Source organism: Stenella coeruleoalba (genome assembly GCF_951394435.1).
Source record: "Stenella coeruleoalba genome assembly, chromosome: 7".
Classification (NCBI taxonomy): Eukaryota; Metazoa; Chordata; class Mammalia; order Artiodactyla; family Delphinidae; genus Stenella; species Stenella coeruleoalba.
This window is the reverse complement of record NC_137153.1, coordinates 39,298,931-39,317,014: the sequence shown is the minus strand read 5'-3', so window position 1 is coordinate 39,317,014 and position 18,084 is coordinate 39,298,931. Positions and strand designations below refer to the sequence as shown.

General features: G+C 38.5%; 2 protein-coding genes across 3 annotated transcripts in view; one reads left to right on the top strand and one right to left on the bottom strand.

Annotated features, from left to right (window-relative positions):
- Window positions 1-10,593, top strand: part of NAA35 (N-alpha-acetyltransferase 35, NatC auxiliary subunit) — an 89,201-nt gene extending 78,608 nt beyond the window's left edge. Inside the window, exons 19-23 of the mRNA XM_079926081.1 lie at window positions 826-893; window positions 3,052-3,192; window positions 3,794-3,916; window positions 6,935-7,015; window positions 7,857-10,593. Of these exons, the coding sequence (XP_079782207.1) occupies window positions 826-893; window positions 3,052-3,192; window positions 3,794-3,916; window positions 6,935-7,015; window positions 7,857-7,916 (473 nt within the window). The 3' untranslated portion in view covers window positions 7,917-10,593. The remainder of the gene's footprint in view (window positions 1-825; window positions 894-3,051; window positions 3,193-3,793; window positions 3,917-6,934; window positions 7,016-7,856) is intronic.
- Window positions 10,594-10,672: 79 nt separating this feature from the next.
- Window positions 10,673-18,084, bottom strand: part of GOLM1 (golgi membrane protein 1) — a 58,619-nt gene continuing 51,207 nt past the window's right edge. For both annotated transcript variants that reach the window (XM_079926653.1, XM_079926652.1), the window contains exon 10: window positions 10,673-15,939. In XM_079926653.1, the coding sequence (XP_079782779.1) occupies window positions 15,863-15,939 (77 nt within the window). In that variant the 3' untranslated portion in view covers window positions 10,673-15,862. The remainder of the gene's footprint in view (window positions 15,940-18,084) is intronic.

Here is an 18,084-nt window from a genome sequence, read left to right as displayed (position 1 = left end):
TTTTTAAACTTAAGAAATAAGTAACATTGGAGTGAGCTACCTGTGCATTTTAATGGGTGAATTAGTCATTATATTTTAATTCTCACCCATCTTCTCTTCAGAAGGTATAAGGGTAGAAACTGAGTCACAATATTGGTACAAACCTTTTGGTTCCTTTTCTTGCTTTTCTTTTACTGCTTTGCTATTTCATGTGTCAGAGGACCTTAGGACAAGAAGAAGTAGCCACATGGAATAAGATAGGTTAAGGAACAAGACAGCAGGAGACTTTTGATACTCTTTTGACAGAAGGCTGACAGTTCAGGAAGGAAGGAAATCTGGAGTTGTGCTGTTACAGTCAGCACAGAAGGATGATCACAGAGCACTTCAGCATACTGCCCAAGGACCATGAGGAGAAAGAAATGTTTCAGAGAGACTCCCCTGTTAATCACTCATGGGAGGGTACAGATAGGCTACAATTGTTACAAAATAGTGCTTTGTGTTCCCTTCAGATTTCAACACTTTGGGTGGGTCATTAAGTGACTTGTATCCATGGCTTTCCTATAAAAGAAGTCCCTGTATTGTGACTTGAGAAGAAATTACAATTAATTCATACTAAAATCTTGTGGTTTTAACTATTTGGGAACACAGTTACTGTTTAAACTTTCTGCTATATTTTATTATTTGTATATTTGGGCCATAAAATAAAATTTAGCCTGTAGGAACAAACTTTGAAATTTTAATTTAGTAAACAAGGTAGAAAGAAGGTTTTTTTAAAATTTAGATTTCTCCTGCAGTAATGCAAGAGGAAGAGGGAAAGAGTTTGGATGATTTTCTTTCTAATTACAGTTCGCCCATTGAGCCGAGAGATCACAATGAGCCAGGCATATCAGAATATGTGTGCTGGAATGTTTAAAGTAAGTTGCTACATTGCTATTACATTGTTTAATTCTTGGGTGGGCCAAAAAGTTCGTTCAGTTTTTTCTGTAAGATGGCTCTGGTAGCACTTAGTTGTCTTTAACTTCATTTGAAACAATTTTGTTAGATTGTATGTGACAGCTGTCATATTCAGTGTGCATTTAAAAATGACATCAAAATTGGTGAATTTTTGTGTAGCCATTTTAATATTGAAATGGAAGAAAAGCAACATTTTTGGTATATTATGCTTTATTATTTCAAGAAAGGTAAAAACACAATCGAAACGCAAAAAAAGATTTGTGCAGTGTATGGAGAAGGTGCTGTGACTGATCGAACATGTCAAAAGTGGTTTGCGAAGTTTTGTGCTGGAGATTTCTTGCTGAACAATGCTCCATGGTTGGGTAGACCAGTTGGAGTTGATAGCGATAAAATTGAGGTATTAATTGAGAACAGTCAACGTTATCCTACGCGGGAGATAGACAACATACTCAAAATAGCCAAATCAAGCGCTGAAAATCATTTGCAGCAGCTTGGTTATGTGAATCGCTTTGATGTTTGGGTTCCACATAAGTTTAGTGAAAAAAACCTTCGTGACCATATTTGTGCATGGGATTCTCTACTTAAACGTAATGAAAACGTTCCGTTTTTAAAACAAATGGTGACGGACAGTGAGGAGTGGATACTGTACAATAATGTGGAATGGAAGAGATTGTGGGGCAAGTGAAATGAACCACCACCAACCACACCAAAGGCTGGTCTTCATCCAAAGAAGGTGATGTTGTGTATTCGGTGGGATTGGAAGGGAGTCCTCTATTATGAGCTCCTTTGGGAAAACCAAACGATTAATTTCAACAAGTACTGTTGCCAGTTAGACCAACTGAAAGCAGCACTCGACAAAAAGCATCCAGAATTAGTCAACAGAAAACGCATCATCTTCCATCAGGATAACGCAAGACTGCCTGTTTCTTTGATGATCAGGCAAAAACTGTTACAGCTTGGCTGGGAAGTTCTGATTCATCCACCGTATTCACCAGACATTGCACCTTCGGATTTCTATTTATTTCTGTCTTTACAAAATTCTGTTAATGGAAAAAATTTCAATTCCCTGGAAGACTGTGAAAGGCACCTGGAACAGTTCTTTGCTCAAAAAGATAAAAAGTTTTGGGAAGATGGAATTATGAAGTTGCCTGAAAAATGCAGAAGGTAGTGGAACAGAAAGGGTAAATATGTTGTTCAATGTAGTTCTTGGTGAAAATGAAAAATGTGTCTTTTATTTTTTCTTGAAAACCGAAGGCACTTTTTGGCCAACCCAATAAAATGAACCCTCTTCTGTGATTCTTTCCAGGTTCTAATTTCACCTTTATTTTTACTATCTGCTTGAAAATTACCTTTTTTCAAAGTCTAGTGGTTTACTAATTTGTTTAACAAATATTGAACCCTTGTCATGTGTCAGATATCTTGTACTGGCTACATTGCAGCATACCAAGTCTAATCAGATGTGATCCTTGTGTCACGTGCCTAGTTAATGACAGGCCAGGTGACATATATGTGGCATAGGTACTAAGAGAAGGAAGAGTTTACTTCTGATTGATGATCAGGAAAGGTTTCTTAGAAGAGATGGGGTCTGGATTTTTTTTAGAAGTGTATTAGGAATGGGGCAAGCTCCACAGTAAATGGCTTAAGCAAAGCAGCCATTTTTAGGAGTTAGTAACTCTTAAGTTGTGCTTGGCAGTTCAAGAAATTATTTAAGGCAACTTATATTAAAATACATAAAACAATATGGACTTCTGTTTGAAAAACAGGACCAATGCTTTTCTTATAAAAATTATATTCTACTTTCTCTTCAGGAGCTTTTCCTTGAAGGTTTCAAAGCTATTATAAAAGCACTAGGAAGAATAATGTGCATGTGGCATCATTTCACTAGGAAAATTAGTAATATATTAGATATTGGAACTTGAACATTTTTTTGTATAAAAGGTGGCTCAGGATATCAAAATGAATACTAAAGTCAGTTTTTCTCTCCCTGTTTCTGATTTCTGAGCCTTTTTTTGATTAACTATGTGTAAATAGCTGTTTCTTGTTTTCCATTCTGTATTAATGAGGATGTTCACATTTTCATATTAATACCATCTGTTTTTCTCTCTTTTTTTACTGTAGACCATGGTAGCATTTGACATGGATGGCAAAGTACGAAAACCCAAGTTTGAGCTCGATAGTGAACAAGTTCGATACGAGCACAGATTTGCTCCATTCAACAGTGTAATGACACCACCGCCAGTGCACTATCTGCAGTTCAAGGTGAACCTGCTCCTTAAAATAATTGTAAAATAGTTAGTCTTAGACCTCCTTGGATATGGGCTGTTCGTACCTAGACATTTTGTTAAAATAGTCAAGTCAAACTAGTATTGGATCAATGGGATAAAGTAATAAAATAGCAGTTTTAAATAGTAGGAAAATTATTTGATTTTGGATATACTCATCACATTAACAGTTATTTAAACATGAGAATAATATGAGGTGTGGTATATGAAGGTTGAAAATTGAATAGGGGGCTTCCCTGTTGGCGCAGTGGTTGAGAGTCCACCTGCCGATGCAGGGGACACGGGTTCGTGCCCCGGTCCAGGAAGATCCCACATGCCACAGAGTGGCTGGGCCCATGAGCCATGTCCGCTGAGCCTGCGCGTCCGGAGCCTGTGCTCCGCAACGGGAGAGGCCACAACAGTGAGAGGCCCGTGTACCGCAAAAAAAAAAAAAAAAAAAAAATAGGGACATGCCAAATGTTTGCTTTAGTGTCTGTATGTGAATGGATAATCAGTGTAGAATTCTTTAATTAAAAAAAGGTATTTTAGAGTTTTTTCATATTAAGCATGTTTTAAATAATAGTATTTCTTTTTTTTAGGAAATGTCTGACCTCAATAAATATAGCCCTCCTCCTCAGTCTCCAGAACTGTATGTGGCAGCTAGTAAGCACTTTCAGCAGGCAAAAATGATATTGGAAAATATCCCAAACCCAGACCATGAGGTAAGACTGCAGTCACAGTAATTCTAGAGGAAAAGCTTGGCAGGAAGTACCTATCTTACTACTGGATGACAGTACAGTTTAATTATAAAACGAACCTTATAGTATTAATAAATGAAGCCTGTCAGTGTTTCTGCTAAGGATTTCAAATAGCTTTGCTAACCTAACCTTGTCAGACTTAAAATTATTTGATGAAAGAAGTGATGTAAATATCTCCTTTGTGTACATTTAGAAATCAATGCAAAGAGAAATGAAGACTTAGAACCATAAAGTAAGCAGAAAGAATAGAAATAAGATCCAGATTGATGCACAGTTCAGTTGTTAAGATTTAAAATTTTTGATTTGTAGTTTACTGTATTAAAATATAATTATATAAATCTTAAGTCTAAAAAATGATCTGGTCAATTATCACAGGAAGTAAAAATAACTGTATTCCACTTGACCATTTAAAATAAAGACTTGTTTTTGAAGACTATTTTGAGTATCATTCTACAGAGTTTAGAACTTGTAAAATATAAAATACTGTTTCAGCCTTTTGTTAGTTTCATAATTTATACCTGATTTTATTGAAATGCATTTATTCTGTAAATGAGAGTTACCTGTAACACAGACCATTTTGTGGAGTATATCTTGGTACAGCCTCCATGGAAGGGTATTTTAGCAATCTGTCAAAAATCACATGTCCTTAGGCCCAGAAATTCTGCTTCTTGGGATTTATCTTATAGATACATGTGCACATGTGAGAAGTGATGAATATACAAGAGTATGTATTACAGCAGGATTTGTAATAGTAAAAAAATGAGGAAACTTTAGTGTCCATCAGAGGGAACTGTTACATGACTTTTCATCGTGCAGTAGAGTACCGTGCAGCCCTAAAAAGGACAAGGAAGATATTTATTTACTGTAATGGAATGTTCTTCAGAATATAAGACGTTTAAAAAGCAAGCTTAAAATCTGTATGTATAGTATGCTGCCCTTTCGGTCAAGGGGAAGAAAGGAAGACTACATGTATGTGTGGCAATATTATATGAATATAACATATCTCTGGAAAGATACATAAGAATTAATAACAGTGTTTGCTTCTTAGGAGGGTTGCTAAGTGCCTTAGGGAAGAGGGGTAGGAGAGAGATGACTTTTTTAAAAAATCATATATAGTCACGTAATGAAAGAAAATACAAGGGGGGAGTATAAAAATTAGAGGAAGGTGCCTGTAATAGATGGAATATTTCTTTTAGTGGACTTCATTTATTTAACTCAACAAATATTGTTGAGTGCCTACTAGGTCCTAAGCACTCTGGTAGGTTCCAGCAGGGAAAAAAACACAGAAATCTGGGCCCTCCTGGGGGCAGGGGAGGCAAGCAGTGAATAAATAAATGTTATATAGTGTATTAGAAGATCATAAGTACTATGAAGAAAGATCAAGCTGGGAATAGGGATAGTGAATGCTACAAGGAGGCAGGTGGAGGGGATTAGACATTTTTAAATAAGTTGGCCGCTGAGCAAGCCCTGGAAGAAGGTGAAGAAGCAAGTCACGTGGCCCTCTGGGGATGGAGCCTTCTAGGCAGAGGGATCCACTATGTGTAAAGGTGCAGAGGTAGGAGTGTGCCCTGTTGTATTTGAGGAACAGCCAAGGGCTTTTTTTTTTTGGCGGTACGCGGGCCTCTCACTGTTGTGGCCTCTCCTGTTGCGGAGCACAGGCTCCGGACGCGCAGGCTCAGCGGCCATGGCTCATGGGCCCAGCCGCTCCGCGGCATGTGGGATCTTCCCAGACCGGGGCACGAACCCGTGTCCCCTGCATCGGCAGGTGGACTCTCAACCACTGCGCCACCAGAGAAGCCCGCCAAGGGCTTTGTGTTGGAGTGAGGTGAACAAGGGGGTGAGCTGTTGGAGAGTTTTGAGCGGAGATGTGACCAGATCTGATTTTTGTTCTAAAGGATCACTCTGGCCACTGTGCTGAAAATAGACTGTGGTGGGACCAAGGGTGGAAGCAGGAGAGCCAGTTAGAGGCCATAGCTATGATCCAGTTGAAAGGTGGTGGTGCTAGTGGATCCGAAGTGATTGCGTCCTCTGTGAATTTTAAGGCCTAGTCAATGGGATTGATTGATGGTGATGGATTGGATGTGGGGTAAGAGAAAAAGAGTCAAGGATGGTTTTGAGGTTTTTGGCCTGAGCACCACCAGGGTAGATTGAGTCATGTAGGGAAGACTGTAGGCTGGAGCATGGGGGAGACAGGGCTGGGAAGGTCTGGAGCTCAGTTTTGGACATGGCTTTTGGATGTCCCAATGGAGTAGTCGTGTAGGTAAGTGGATGTGTGATCTGGAGCTGAGGAGAAGCAGTTACTGAACTCGTGGTGATGTGTCAAGTGAGGTCACTAAGAGGGCAATGGGAACTTATTTTCCTTCAAGCTGCCCATTACTTCCTCTTAAGAGAAGTGAATATTTCATTCCATTGTTATTCATGTGTTCAGAAGTCTTTTAGACAAATGGTTGTCAGAAGTAACAGTTAACACTTAAAGGACACTTATTACCTGCCAGGTGTGGGTCTCAGCTCATAATATATATTAACTCACTTAATCCTCAGAACAAATCTTTGTGGGAAAGGTAAATTATTATCCCTATTTTTACAGATGAAGAAACTAAGGAACAGAGAGGTTAGAAAACTTCCAGAGGTTTCATAGCTAGTTAGTGGCAAAGCTGGAATTTGAAAACGGACAGCTTAACTTCAGAGTCCATGCCCCAAACACTACATTGTATTGTCTTTGTAGGACTTTGCAGTGTAATATCTTTCATTTTAATGAAAAAGAGATACAGTAGCCCTTTCAAGTCTTCATGGTTGACTACTAGAGTTCTGTGTTACTAAAAGACGTATGATGGTGTTCATGTTTTTAAATTGCCTTTTAATAAAATATTTTAATAAAATAGCAACACGTACATCGTGCCAATTTCCTCTTATTATCTATAAATCAATACATTTTGACTATGAATTTTATGTTTTGATAGCTTAATGTTGCTCATTGTTTAGGTCAATAGAATTTTAAAGGTTGCCAAACCCAACTTTGTGGTTGTGAAGTTATTGGCAGGAGGACACAAAAAGGAATCTAAGGTAAGTATATTGTAGGGAAAATAAGTGGTCTTAATTTATTGTAAAACTTCATTTTTTTTTTCAGTAAGATGAATAAATATTACAAAAAAGTCAAAACGCTCATAAAAACTATTCTAAAAGAGATTCAGTGGCAGAAAATAGATCAGAGCTTGCTGTTTTTCCTTGAAACTTAAAGATTTTATTGACTTAAAATCTCTAAAGTCTTCGCTTCCATGTAAATTACTGAATGACTTAAGGTAATAAAAAAATGTGTGTAAACAAATTTATGGGAGAGTTATTTAAAAAGTCATCTGCCTTTAGAAAAGTGAATGCTTCAATAATTAGAGCCTTTAATGGCTCAGGACATGGAAGATTCTGTAAGCTTCCATTGGTAATGCTGTTGTATCATTAGTGCTGTATCAACATTCAGTGCAGAAGAGGCCAACCACCGAGGCATTTTTGGTGGCATTTGCCCATTATATGCGTAACGTCTGTTTGTTTACTCCCATTACTTTTCTGTGATCTCTCTTATCTCCTGCTCTGCTTTAGCAGTGATTCATTTCATTGCTCAGGAGTATCAGCGACCCTGGAACTAAAAAAAGAATTGCTGGCCCATGACCTTTTCCTGTAATTTAAGTCCATTTTCCTTTGTTAACTATTCTCTGAAGTTAGAAAACCGCTGCTCAGCATGTTTTCTAATGACCTTCATAAACCAGAGATAAGCTACATCATTTTCTTTTAAATCTCTTTTGTGCTGCCTTGTCTCTAAAAACATGAGAAACTCTAAAATTATAGTAGTCTTTATTTTGTTTACTGTCTGAATATGTATAAGATACATAAATTGACTTTGTTTTCTTTACAGGTTCCTCCTGAATTTGATTTCTCTGCTCACAAATATTTTCCTGTTGTGAAACTTGTTTGAAAGAGAGACTGAAAAGGTGACCAAAGAGGTGAAGTCTACTTACAGATTCTACTCTTAGAGGATCTATCCATCAGTCTTACATGAAGTGAAATGGATTTCTTGGGTAACAACCCATTATAAGGAATACTTTTAATTTGACAGCCTTACATGACGTGAATGAAAACTGCTGTTTTAAAGTGGTTTATTATGTTCCATGGATGAAACTGGTCTTATTGAATGCATTGATGAACATTATATGGTTTTATTACAGATTTACTCAGAAATCATTTTTTATGAATGATTGAGTGAAAATAGTGTTTGTAAAGGTTAATAAATTTCTTGACAAAAAATGCACTACTGGAGATGAAAAACAATAGCACTTTGTTGATACATGTTAAGAATTGAAGGTGTTTATTACTCTTAATGTTTGAGTAGTTCAAACATTATCCAAAAGAAGTTTCAAATTAAGGGATTTTTTAAACACATGGGATTTGGGCAAAATACATTTTAAAGGGATTTTGGGGGGCCTCCTAGCTATATAGGGAGACTAAATTACACGGGGATTGTGATTTTATGTGTCATGGTATCTTAAATTATATACCTGTCAGAATATAGATTTTTTTTTTAATCCTTTAACTGTTACTTTTGGCACTTTTAAAAGATTACACATCATGTTTGCTAGTGACATTCAGAAGATAAGACTGTATAGATTTGTTCATTTTTAGAGTTAGGTTTCAACACGGCATACTCCTTTCTGTTTACTACTTCACAGTTTAACCCATCAGACATTTTCAATCAGGGTCTTTCCAGCATCCTCTGGCTTTGAAAATTGACTTAAATCACCTATACCTACAAATGCCCAGTGCCAGTGGCTTCACCCTTCTTCCTTTGCTGCCAGTTCCTCTTCCTGTCTCTGCTCTGCTGTTCCGTGTCAAGCTGCCGTGGCCTCTGGGGGCCTTTCCTTCTCCTCCACAGGAAGCAATACTATTAGCAGAATGAGCTACCCTGCGCCTAACTTAAATTGACTTTTGGCTTGGCTTAAGACTAGCAACCATTTTATATTTGCTCTGTGGTTTCTGAGTTTCAAATATCCTAATTCTTATTTGACACCTTTCTTGCAAATGTGATTATTGAAACTTTATTTCTGGAAATATTTGCAAGCAGCTAACCTGAGCAGATCTTGTCGGCTATAGAGTAAGAACTTTCCTGACCCCCTCCTTCGTGGCTGTTGAAGTAGACTGGCGACACGTGTGTCATCCAGGAACAGCCAGTAGGCATCCGGAAATCTCAGAATCCAGAAGTCTTTAAAAATAAAGTAGGCTGTACAGTAGAAACTTGAGCTATGAAGAGATAAAGAATATACCTGTTGTTAGCTATTTGGTTAGTTTTTTGAGAAGGAACACTGTTTCTGGCTGGTAATTTCTGAACACTTCAAACAAAAAAGACAAAGAAATGGTAGAAAAGAGGCAGTAGAAGAAAGAATTAAAAGAAAATGCATAGAGGATAAAAAACAGCAAGATTTTGCAGACCACCAAGAAGAGCCTGAGGCAAGCTAGAAGAATGCGGGGTCAGGGCCACCAGGGACTGTTGGATTAAGAGGGCACTCTGGCATTTTTTAAATGATGTCTAATTAGGTCAGCTAATGTAAATGAAGGTTACTGAGCAAGTGTTCTGCCTAATTAGAGAGCACCTAAGGCTGTTTTTTCAGGAGTGGGTCTTCTTAAGAGCAGATTGTTCCTAAGTTTTAACTGCAGGTTTCTAATCAGAAAAGCTGAAAGTTACATTTTTTAGAACTTTTAAAATATCTGCCATTCGAGGTGCTAAAAAAAATGATGGGGTAAATAAGACCGCCTCTCCCCTCACAGATCTAACAACCTTAAGAATGCAGAAAAGCAGACAGGTCTTTATCCTGGGGAAACGCAGTATGCTGGTGTAGGAGAACCACCTTACATAAAAGATTTACGGAGAAAGTCTCCATCTCATCTGGGTCCCAAAGGTTAAGAGGCATGAGCTGTTAAAGGGGTCCTAGACTGGGACACAGATGTGCACAAGCCTGAGATGAGAAGGTGGCAGTTTGACTACAGTATAGAGCAGGACAAGGGACTGGAGGGATGCGCTTGAGAAGTAAGGGGAGGCCAGGTCCTCCAGAACCTGGGAAGCCAGGTGAATGAATTTGACTGTCTGATGTTGGTGGATACCACTAAAAGGTTTGATTCGGGGAAACAAAAGGATCAAATCAGATCTGCTTGCTCAAGACTGCTGGTTCAAAAGGGGACAAGGCTGTAGGCAGGGAAGCTCCTTTGGTGAGAGGAAATGATGGCTGGTCTTAATTAAGGTAGTGGCAGAGGGAATAGAGGAAAGTGAATAGAATCAAAAGATAAAGGAGGTACAGGACTTGGTAATGATTGGGTGAGTCTGTGGGAATCAAGGGTGATGATTTGTAGGTTTTATGGCTTTGATAACTAGATGGAGTGGTGCCACTGCTTATATAGGCAAAATAGGAGACAAGGTTTGGGGATGAAGATTGTTTTAGATGCTGAGATGTCTTTTTTTTTTTTCTTCCGGCTGCGTGGCTTGCGATATTTTAGTTCCCCAACCAGGGGTTAAACCCAGGCCCCCCAGCAGTAGAAGCGTGGAGTCCTAACCACTGGACCACCAGGGAATTCCCTGTTGAGATGTCGTTGAAAGACATCCTAGTGAAGACAGCAAGTAGTCTGGTGTGGAGCTGAAAGGTGCATTCTTGGGTAGACATGAACTGAGGACTAAGTGGCTGCAAAGATGTAAACTAAAGCCTGGACTGGGGGTTGCAATTGCTCAGGGAGCCTGTAGAAGAGCCTGAGATTGGTCCCAAGGAATAGAGTTGGGACAGCCAAGTTCTAAGAGTGGGCCAGGGAACAGGGGTGGGGGGAGCAGGTCGATGAAACATAACTGAGCACCTTAAAATCATGCCCTGCCACCTTCTGGCGAAGTTTTTATGTCACTATTTTCAAGACTCTGACTTTTCTAAAACATTACCTCAGTTATTGGTCAAAGAGCACCCTGTTTAGAAAAGTTTAGGAGAGTTCCGCTCCGGCTACGCAAAAGCATGCAAAGGAGATTTAGCCAGAAAATAAACAATGCAGGGCCACAAACAACTGGAAGGCCTAAGATAAGGACCAAAATGGGCCCATTGGATCTGACAAAAGGTTGCTGGCGACAACAGGGAGACCTTTCTTGAAGAGGTGGGGCAGAATCTGGAGAGTAAGCTGAGGTGTGAGTGAGTGGGGTGAAGTAACGGAGACAGAGTCATTGCCTCGGAGGAGCTGGTATGATCGTAAAACATCCACTATTCTCTGGTTAATGATATAGTCTTCACCCACCGACGCCCAATTTGGCCACTTCATTTCTGCCCTCTCCCCTTGGCTTCTCAAGCTGCAGCTCTGTTGCTTTTCCTCTGACCAGCAAGCCTCTTCTCTTGGATAGCTTCCCTTTATCCTTCGAGTTTCAGCTGAAATGTGACATCTTCAGAGAAGGCATTTCCATCTCCTGGTTTAGGCCAAACCCTTTAAAAGTGCTTAGCATTTTCAGTTGTAATTTAAATAGTTAATTGTTTCTGTCTTCCCAGCTGTACTATAAACTTGAGAAAAAGGCCTTCATTGTTCCAGAACCTGCTCAATTAACGGGATGTGGATCTTTTAAAAATGTAAAAGACATCCTGGAGGCAATTTGTTGGAAAACTGAATAGAGGAGGTAAAACAAGGCCTCCGGGGTTCCCTTTAATAGCAGAGACACTTGATGGTGAGAACACAGGACACTAAGAGTGCAGAGGAATTTGGAAGTAGGAACTTGGAGGTGGCAAGTTGGGAGTCTGGTAGCTTTACCCCTAAACAGTTTGCTTCCAGTGAAGTGAAGAAGTTGCATTCACTTACACTATAAGACTTTTTTCTGTTTTTTCTTTTTTCAGACTTTTTTCTGCTAACATTGCCTTCTATTTAAAAAGAGAATGTATCAGCTTTTCCAGGATCACATAAAGTTATGTAAAACTCTGAATTTCTAAACTACTGCAAAGATAAAATACCTGCAACCTCTGTTTAGAATTCAAACATTAAGCCAAGTTTAAAGGAAAGTGTGGTGCTCTGTTTTGACCACAGATGTGTTATCTGTTGACTTCCCGAATAACTTCTGAATGAACCCATCTCAAAAAACAAGAGTAAGGATGTTATTATACCAAGATATCCTTCACAGGGAAAAAACTGGCAGTTGTAGACTGCTGGTTAAGGTCACAGAACTACTCTTTTAAATGATGCTCAGATGTTAAATGTTGATAATGCAGCAGCTTTTTTGGACTGAGTTAAAACATTCAGGTGAAGGTTTGATTTCTGGATAAAGCAGACATGTTACATTATACTGGAGGTTCCATTGCACTTCATTACAGCTTTAAGAGAGAGAAGTTAGTAAAAAGCAAGCTCTAACATCAGGAGCTCTTCCACAAAGACTCCGGCTTACCTCTTAATAAGCCTTGAGTTTTTTATCCTAATTCCCATGTGTTTATTAACATTCATTCTAAAAAGGCACTTGTTTATCTAAATCTGTTTATAAAGATTCTAAAAGGCAAAACACTGGTCAGTCACAGTCATTTACTTGGACTTTAAATAGTCAAGTATTTACCAAGCACTCCCACAGTATTAGAATCTCTGTAGGGGTATGAAGTATTAAGCCTATGTCACTTGACTCAGGATTTTTGTTCTACTTTAGAACTTTTTTTCTTTTTAAGATTTTTTTTTTTTTGATGTGGACCATTTTTAAAGTCTTTATTGAATTTGTTACAATACTGCTTCTGTTTTATGTTTTGGTTTTTTGGCTGCGAGGCGTGTGGGATCTTAGCTCCCTGACCAGGGATTGAACCCGTACCCCCTAAACTGGAAGGCAAAGTCTTAACCACTGGACCAGCAGGCAAGTCCCTAGAACATTTAATTTTATTCTAAGGAGTAAGGATAAAAAATAGGCATTTGTGGATTAAAAATAGGCATTTTGTCTTGGTTAGGGTCCTGGTTTATAAGAATGTCACCTTAAGTTTATATATAGTTTACAGATGAGAATATTTCAAGTCATGTAACTTCCCCAGAGATGTGTTTCACAGGCGCACCAACAAGGACAGAAGCATTTTAGTTTGGTATTTTTGTTTCTTTGTTTTTTTTTAAGTGCATGGCAAGATAACTACTTCTGCGTAATCCTTCAGTGTATATGTTACCAGAATTTTACAAACCAGCTGTTACGGAACAGTGGCTTAGTTAGTACATTTTAAGTGTTGCCCTCTGAGCTGAAATAGTACACAAACATACAAACATTTAAATACACGAGATAAGCCATTTCCCCAACTTTCTAACACTAATGAACATTTTCAGTCTAAGCTAACTATGTGAAAAAATGTTAATATAACCCACAGTTAATGGAAACTTTAAAATGTATATATTTGTTTTCAAACTTATTTCAAAGACAAGTGTTAGAAGTTGTTGAGTGTCCTATAAATTATCATTTATTTATAATATTCTTTTAGGCTAAAATACATAGTGGGAATAGACCAATTCCCCCTGGACCTTAAAGGACCCTGAAATCACAATTTTCTTTCACCATTCCAAGTTCTACTATGAATAGATAGCCACCTATTACCAATTAAAACTATCAGGCTAGTTATCAATCTAGTTATTTAATGACAGCATACTGACTTAACAGATAATGGTTTGTTTCTCAAATTCTATCACACGAAGGTATATACTGTGTGTGGTGATTAAGATAATTCATGAAATCTAATCCAAAATTGCTTTAGGGAATCTTCATCTGCAGTCCTTCCTGCAGGAAAAAAGATCAAATGAATCATCACTCCTGTCTGCTCACCATCTGAGAGTATAGAGGAGGGTTGTGAATCAAATAGAGTTTATATAAACCTATTAAAAATTGGACTACCTGCTGGTTTAATTTTGGATGAACCCAAAAGACCAAGGTTGGGGGTCTGATATCTATTTGATGCTTATTACACAGGTTTTGTTTGTTTTTTAAATAACTGTGACACCTCTAGATTATTCCTTGGAAGAGGTGTCTGTGATCCTAAGGGAAGTCAACAGTAATAAAGCATGACAGCTTGAAGAAATAGCTAGAGTACACACCTCCTGAACAAATGGCCCTTTGGTGCCTCTGTACAGGAGATGAAATCATGGTTTTTTAAATTTACAATGACATCTCATTCCACGAAAGGTTGAATTTATAAGGCAAACCACCATGCCTAATCCACAGTTTACAAGCTGATTTCCTTAGGGATCCAACAGGGGATGAAGGGAAAACTGAAAGCAGTTTTAAAAGTTGAACTAACAAACAGTATTTTATTTCTCCGCAACTCTAGGCACACTGATTAAACATGAGATGAATAAAGGCTAAGCAAGAGAGAATATCAACCCTAAGACTAAGACACAGAGGGAGGCTGCACAAGGACTTAGATTCATAAAGCTACTTTCATACCCTTCTTCAGTTGCCTTTTCTGGGTAGAAAGTTTAATCTTAGGGATTAGGTAGGAGAATATCACACAGCATTCGAGCTGGACATCTTAACTTGAATGCAAACCAGGACCTGCCCTCGGTGACTGCCAGTGGCACCCGGAGTCCACAGCTGGCCGGGACGCAGGCACTCCAGCTCACGGGCTGCTGGCCTGGAGAAGCTTCAGAACTCCTCCGGGCCCCAGTTTCTTCTCTGTAAACAAGGGAGTTAGTTATGTCCAATGACCTGAGGCCCCTGCATCTCGAATCCCATGATTCAAAATGTATTTTAATAAGCATCACCACCCACCTACCCTTTAGAGAGCCTCACTAAAGGTCATTAGTGTGACTTTGCCAGTCATTCACAAGCCCGGCAAGAGTCTATTTACCTTAAAATGTTAAGAACCAACTCGAGTCAAACCTGACGTCACTATTAATGTAAATTATGATTAGTCTTTTTCAGATTAACTTTCGATTTTTAAATCAGTTTTGTGATAGTCCTTTACCACATGCTAAATGTAAACTGACACAAACAACTATTGCATTTCTCTTGACTTTCTAATCTCTCCAAATTTGTAATGATGTATATATATCTTTCAACATTAACTTTCTCTTCTTTTCTTCTAGTAGTGAAGTAGGCAGTTCTCCCCACAGTACTGTGCTGCCCTCACTGTTCTGCCGCAGGCAGCCAGGGTCAGCTCTGCTTTGGCCCCTGATGTGTCAAAAGTCTAATCCACAAAAGTCTAAGGACTTGTTACACAAGATTTTGCTTTGCCCACACATATTAAGCAAAGCAAGTATACATCACAAGTATTCAAATTACAAGTCACTTAAAAGCATTTTGTACATTAATGACAAGGGTTATCATACAAGTAATCTTTTAAAAAATTATCGCACAGAACACCTTTGTGTTTAGACTTGTTTAACACCGTTGCTAGTGATGTTTGTGTTAACACTCAGTGCTCTAGGCCACTGATTGTCAGAACCAGAGGTGGGTACAAGAAGATAAACCAAAAATCATTCAGTGCCCACCGAGGAGAAATAACAGGGGCTGGTACCCATCACTCAGCACAGCATGTGGAGAAGAGAATGACTCCAGAGGGGACTGAGGACAAGGAGCTCTGCAAGTGCAGTGGGCCTCCTTCACGTCAGAAGTTACTTCCACAGTAGAACTACTGCTGCCGTACTTGAAGGAGAACCTGTGTTCTATTGCTGGTGTTGATCTTCTCATGAAATACCTATTAGCCAACAAATTTCGACAATTTTGACATCTCAATACAGACACTTCAAAAGTGTCTCAAAGACAATCTCATTTTCCTACACAGTAAATACAAACTAAAACTCCACAATAATCATCTTTAGATATTTTACTTAGTACATTTCACAGTATCCAATCCCTCAAGAATATTTTGTAGTGATCTCTGTTCAATTCTGACACAAAGTGTGTGATTCCAGTTTGGTTCAGAGTGTGTGATTCCTCTTTTCTCGCTGTTCTCGTAAATTTATTGTGCCTCCTTTCTGATTTTCAGCGTTAAGAACTAAAAAAGGAAAACAACAACAACATAATGTTCTAGTATTAAACATTTTGAGAAACCCAGCCCAGGCAGGTCCCATTGGACATAAATGTCTAGAATCTGTGTCATAAAGAGGACTGTATCTCCCACAGTAACATTACAATTTGGAATTGCACTGCTAATCAAGGACAAGATAGCTGAACCATCTAAAAACTCCGTAATTGTGTGAAAGAGTGAAATAACGTCCTGTCAAATGGACAATATAAAACGTACTCTCATGGAACTTTTGACATGATTGTGAACCTTGTGGGTTGCCTGAATCTCTGTTCCTGCACCTCTAGCCGCAAGCACACTGCCTCCTAAAAGCCATTCGCAACTTAGGTCAGCTTTCGTGATGCCAAAGCTCTCATTACAGAGCTGATGTCTAGACATGGCTTCCAGCCTCCTTACTCTATCCTTTGATGCACAAAGGACGTAAAAAGACACATCACAAATAAAACCTAAAAGCAAGATCCTCACTTACAACTACTGCACGTTAAATCGTTGACAATTTTATTAAATAAACGACTGCTTTAAGTTCTCTAATAAAGTTGGAGCTAATGCCTCTTTCTTCTAATTCTCCCTGGAGCAAGCAGGGTCTTAAACTATCTTGATGACATAATTTAAAAATGATTTCAACTTAAAATTCTTAAAAGAGCTGACAGAACATTTAGCTCCTTTCCTTTGCCGAACTCCTCAATTTGTTTGAAGTCTTAGCAGGTACAAGGTCAAATCCTTACAAGGACACCTGGGTATAAGGGATGAATGATCCCAAGGCTTCACTGCAAAGTCACACATATAACTTGTATCTGTTTAAAATTCTGACTCCTAATGTGTTCATCTTTTGCATTAAAAAAAAAAATTAAAGAGTCTATGAAAATAATTTAAAAATCAACTTAAGACTTCCAGTTTTAGAAATCCCAAACAACCAACTGTAGTGAGTGACATGCTGGATAAAATATGAAAGGTATTTTTTAAGGATGCATTGTTAAAACAGCTTTCTACCAAACAACTGGCCAGAACACTTCAAAAATTACCAATGATATAAATGATAAAGACAGAAGGTTCCAGGTTAAAAGACACTAAGTACAATGCTAAGTGCAATGTATGATCCTGGATTAGATCTTGGACCAGAAAAGGGATATTAGTTGGACAATTCAAGAAATTTGAATAATGTCTATAGATACAGCATTATATCAGTATTAATTTCTTCATTTTGATAATTGTACTGTGGTTACATAAGATGTTAACATTTGGGGGACCTGGATGGAGGATATATGGAAATTCTTACTAGTTTTTCTTTTTAACTCTAAATTATTTCAAAATGAAAAGTGAAAAAAATTTTTAATTAAATTAAACATTAAAATGCATTGCCTATGAATGACACTAAAAGGAGGAATCTGAGGCCAAAACTGAAGTGGGAGTATCAACTCCTGAAGGTAATAAGCATCAATGCCAGCTTTTTCCCTGAGGACTTCTGCTGAAGCCTGTAGACTCTGGGCTTCTCCCTTCACAGCTTCAAAAGGTGCAGGAGGACAGGCCCTAAAGACAAGGGCTCCCCTCAAGGTGGAGAGTCAAGAAGGCAATGCCTATATAAAGCTGAAACCCCAAAGGTTTACATCCTTGGCTTAAAGGTAATAGGAAATAAACTTGCAATGAAAGGGGGACAGAAAGAAAGCCTAGTGTGTGGAGTGTGGGATTCTTAACTGCATGAGATGATTGTACAGGTATATACTTAGAACTCATATTTTCCATGTGGTCCAAAAAAAAAAAAAAACCCTGAAGGCGACAATCTACTTTACTGAAGGGGTTGTGAGTTTGTAGTACCCTCCTTGAGACTGGCAGAGGCAAACGACCTCTAATCCAATACAACTGTGACTCAGTCCTCAAAGACTTCCCCCAGATAAAGTTCCAAGGAAAGCAGTAGCTCACAGTTAAGAAGCACAAAACACAAGGAAACAAGGGATCGAGGAGAGCCTGCAGAAACAAAATAGAAACACCCACAAAGTTTTCAGATATTGCAATTGGAAAATATGAAACAACCCTGATAGAGAAATAAAAGATGTTTGAAAACATGAGCAAGGAATAAGGGCCCATAAAGAATGGCCAAGTAGAAAGTTTAGAAATGAA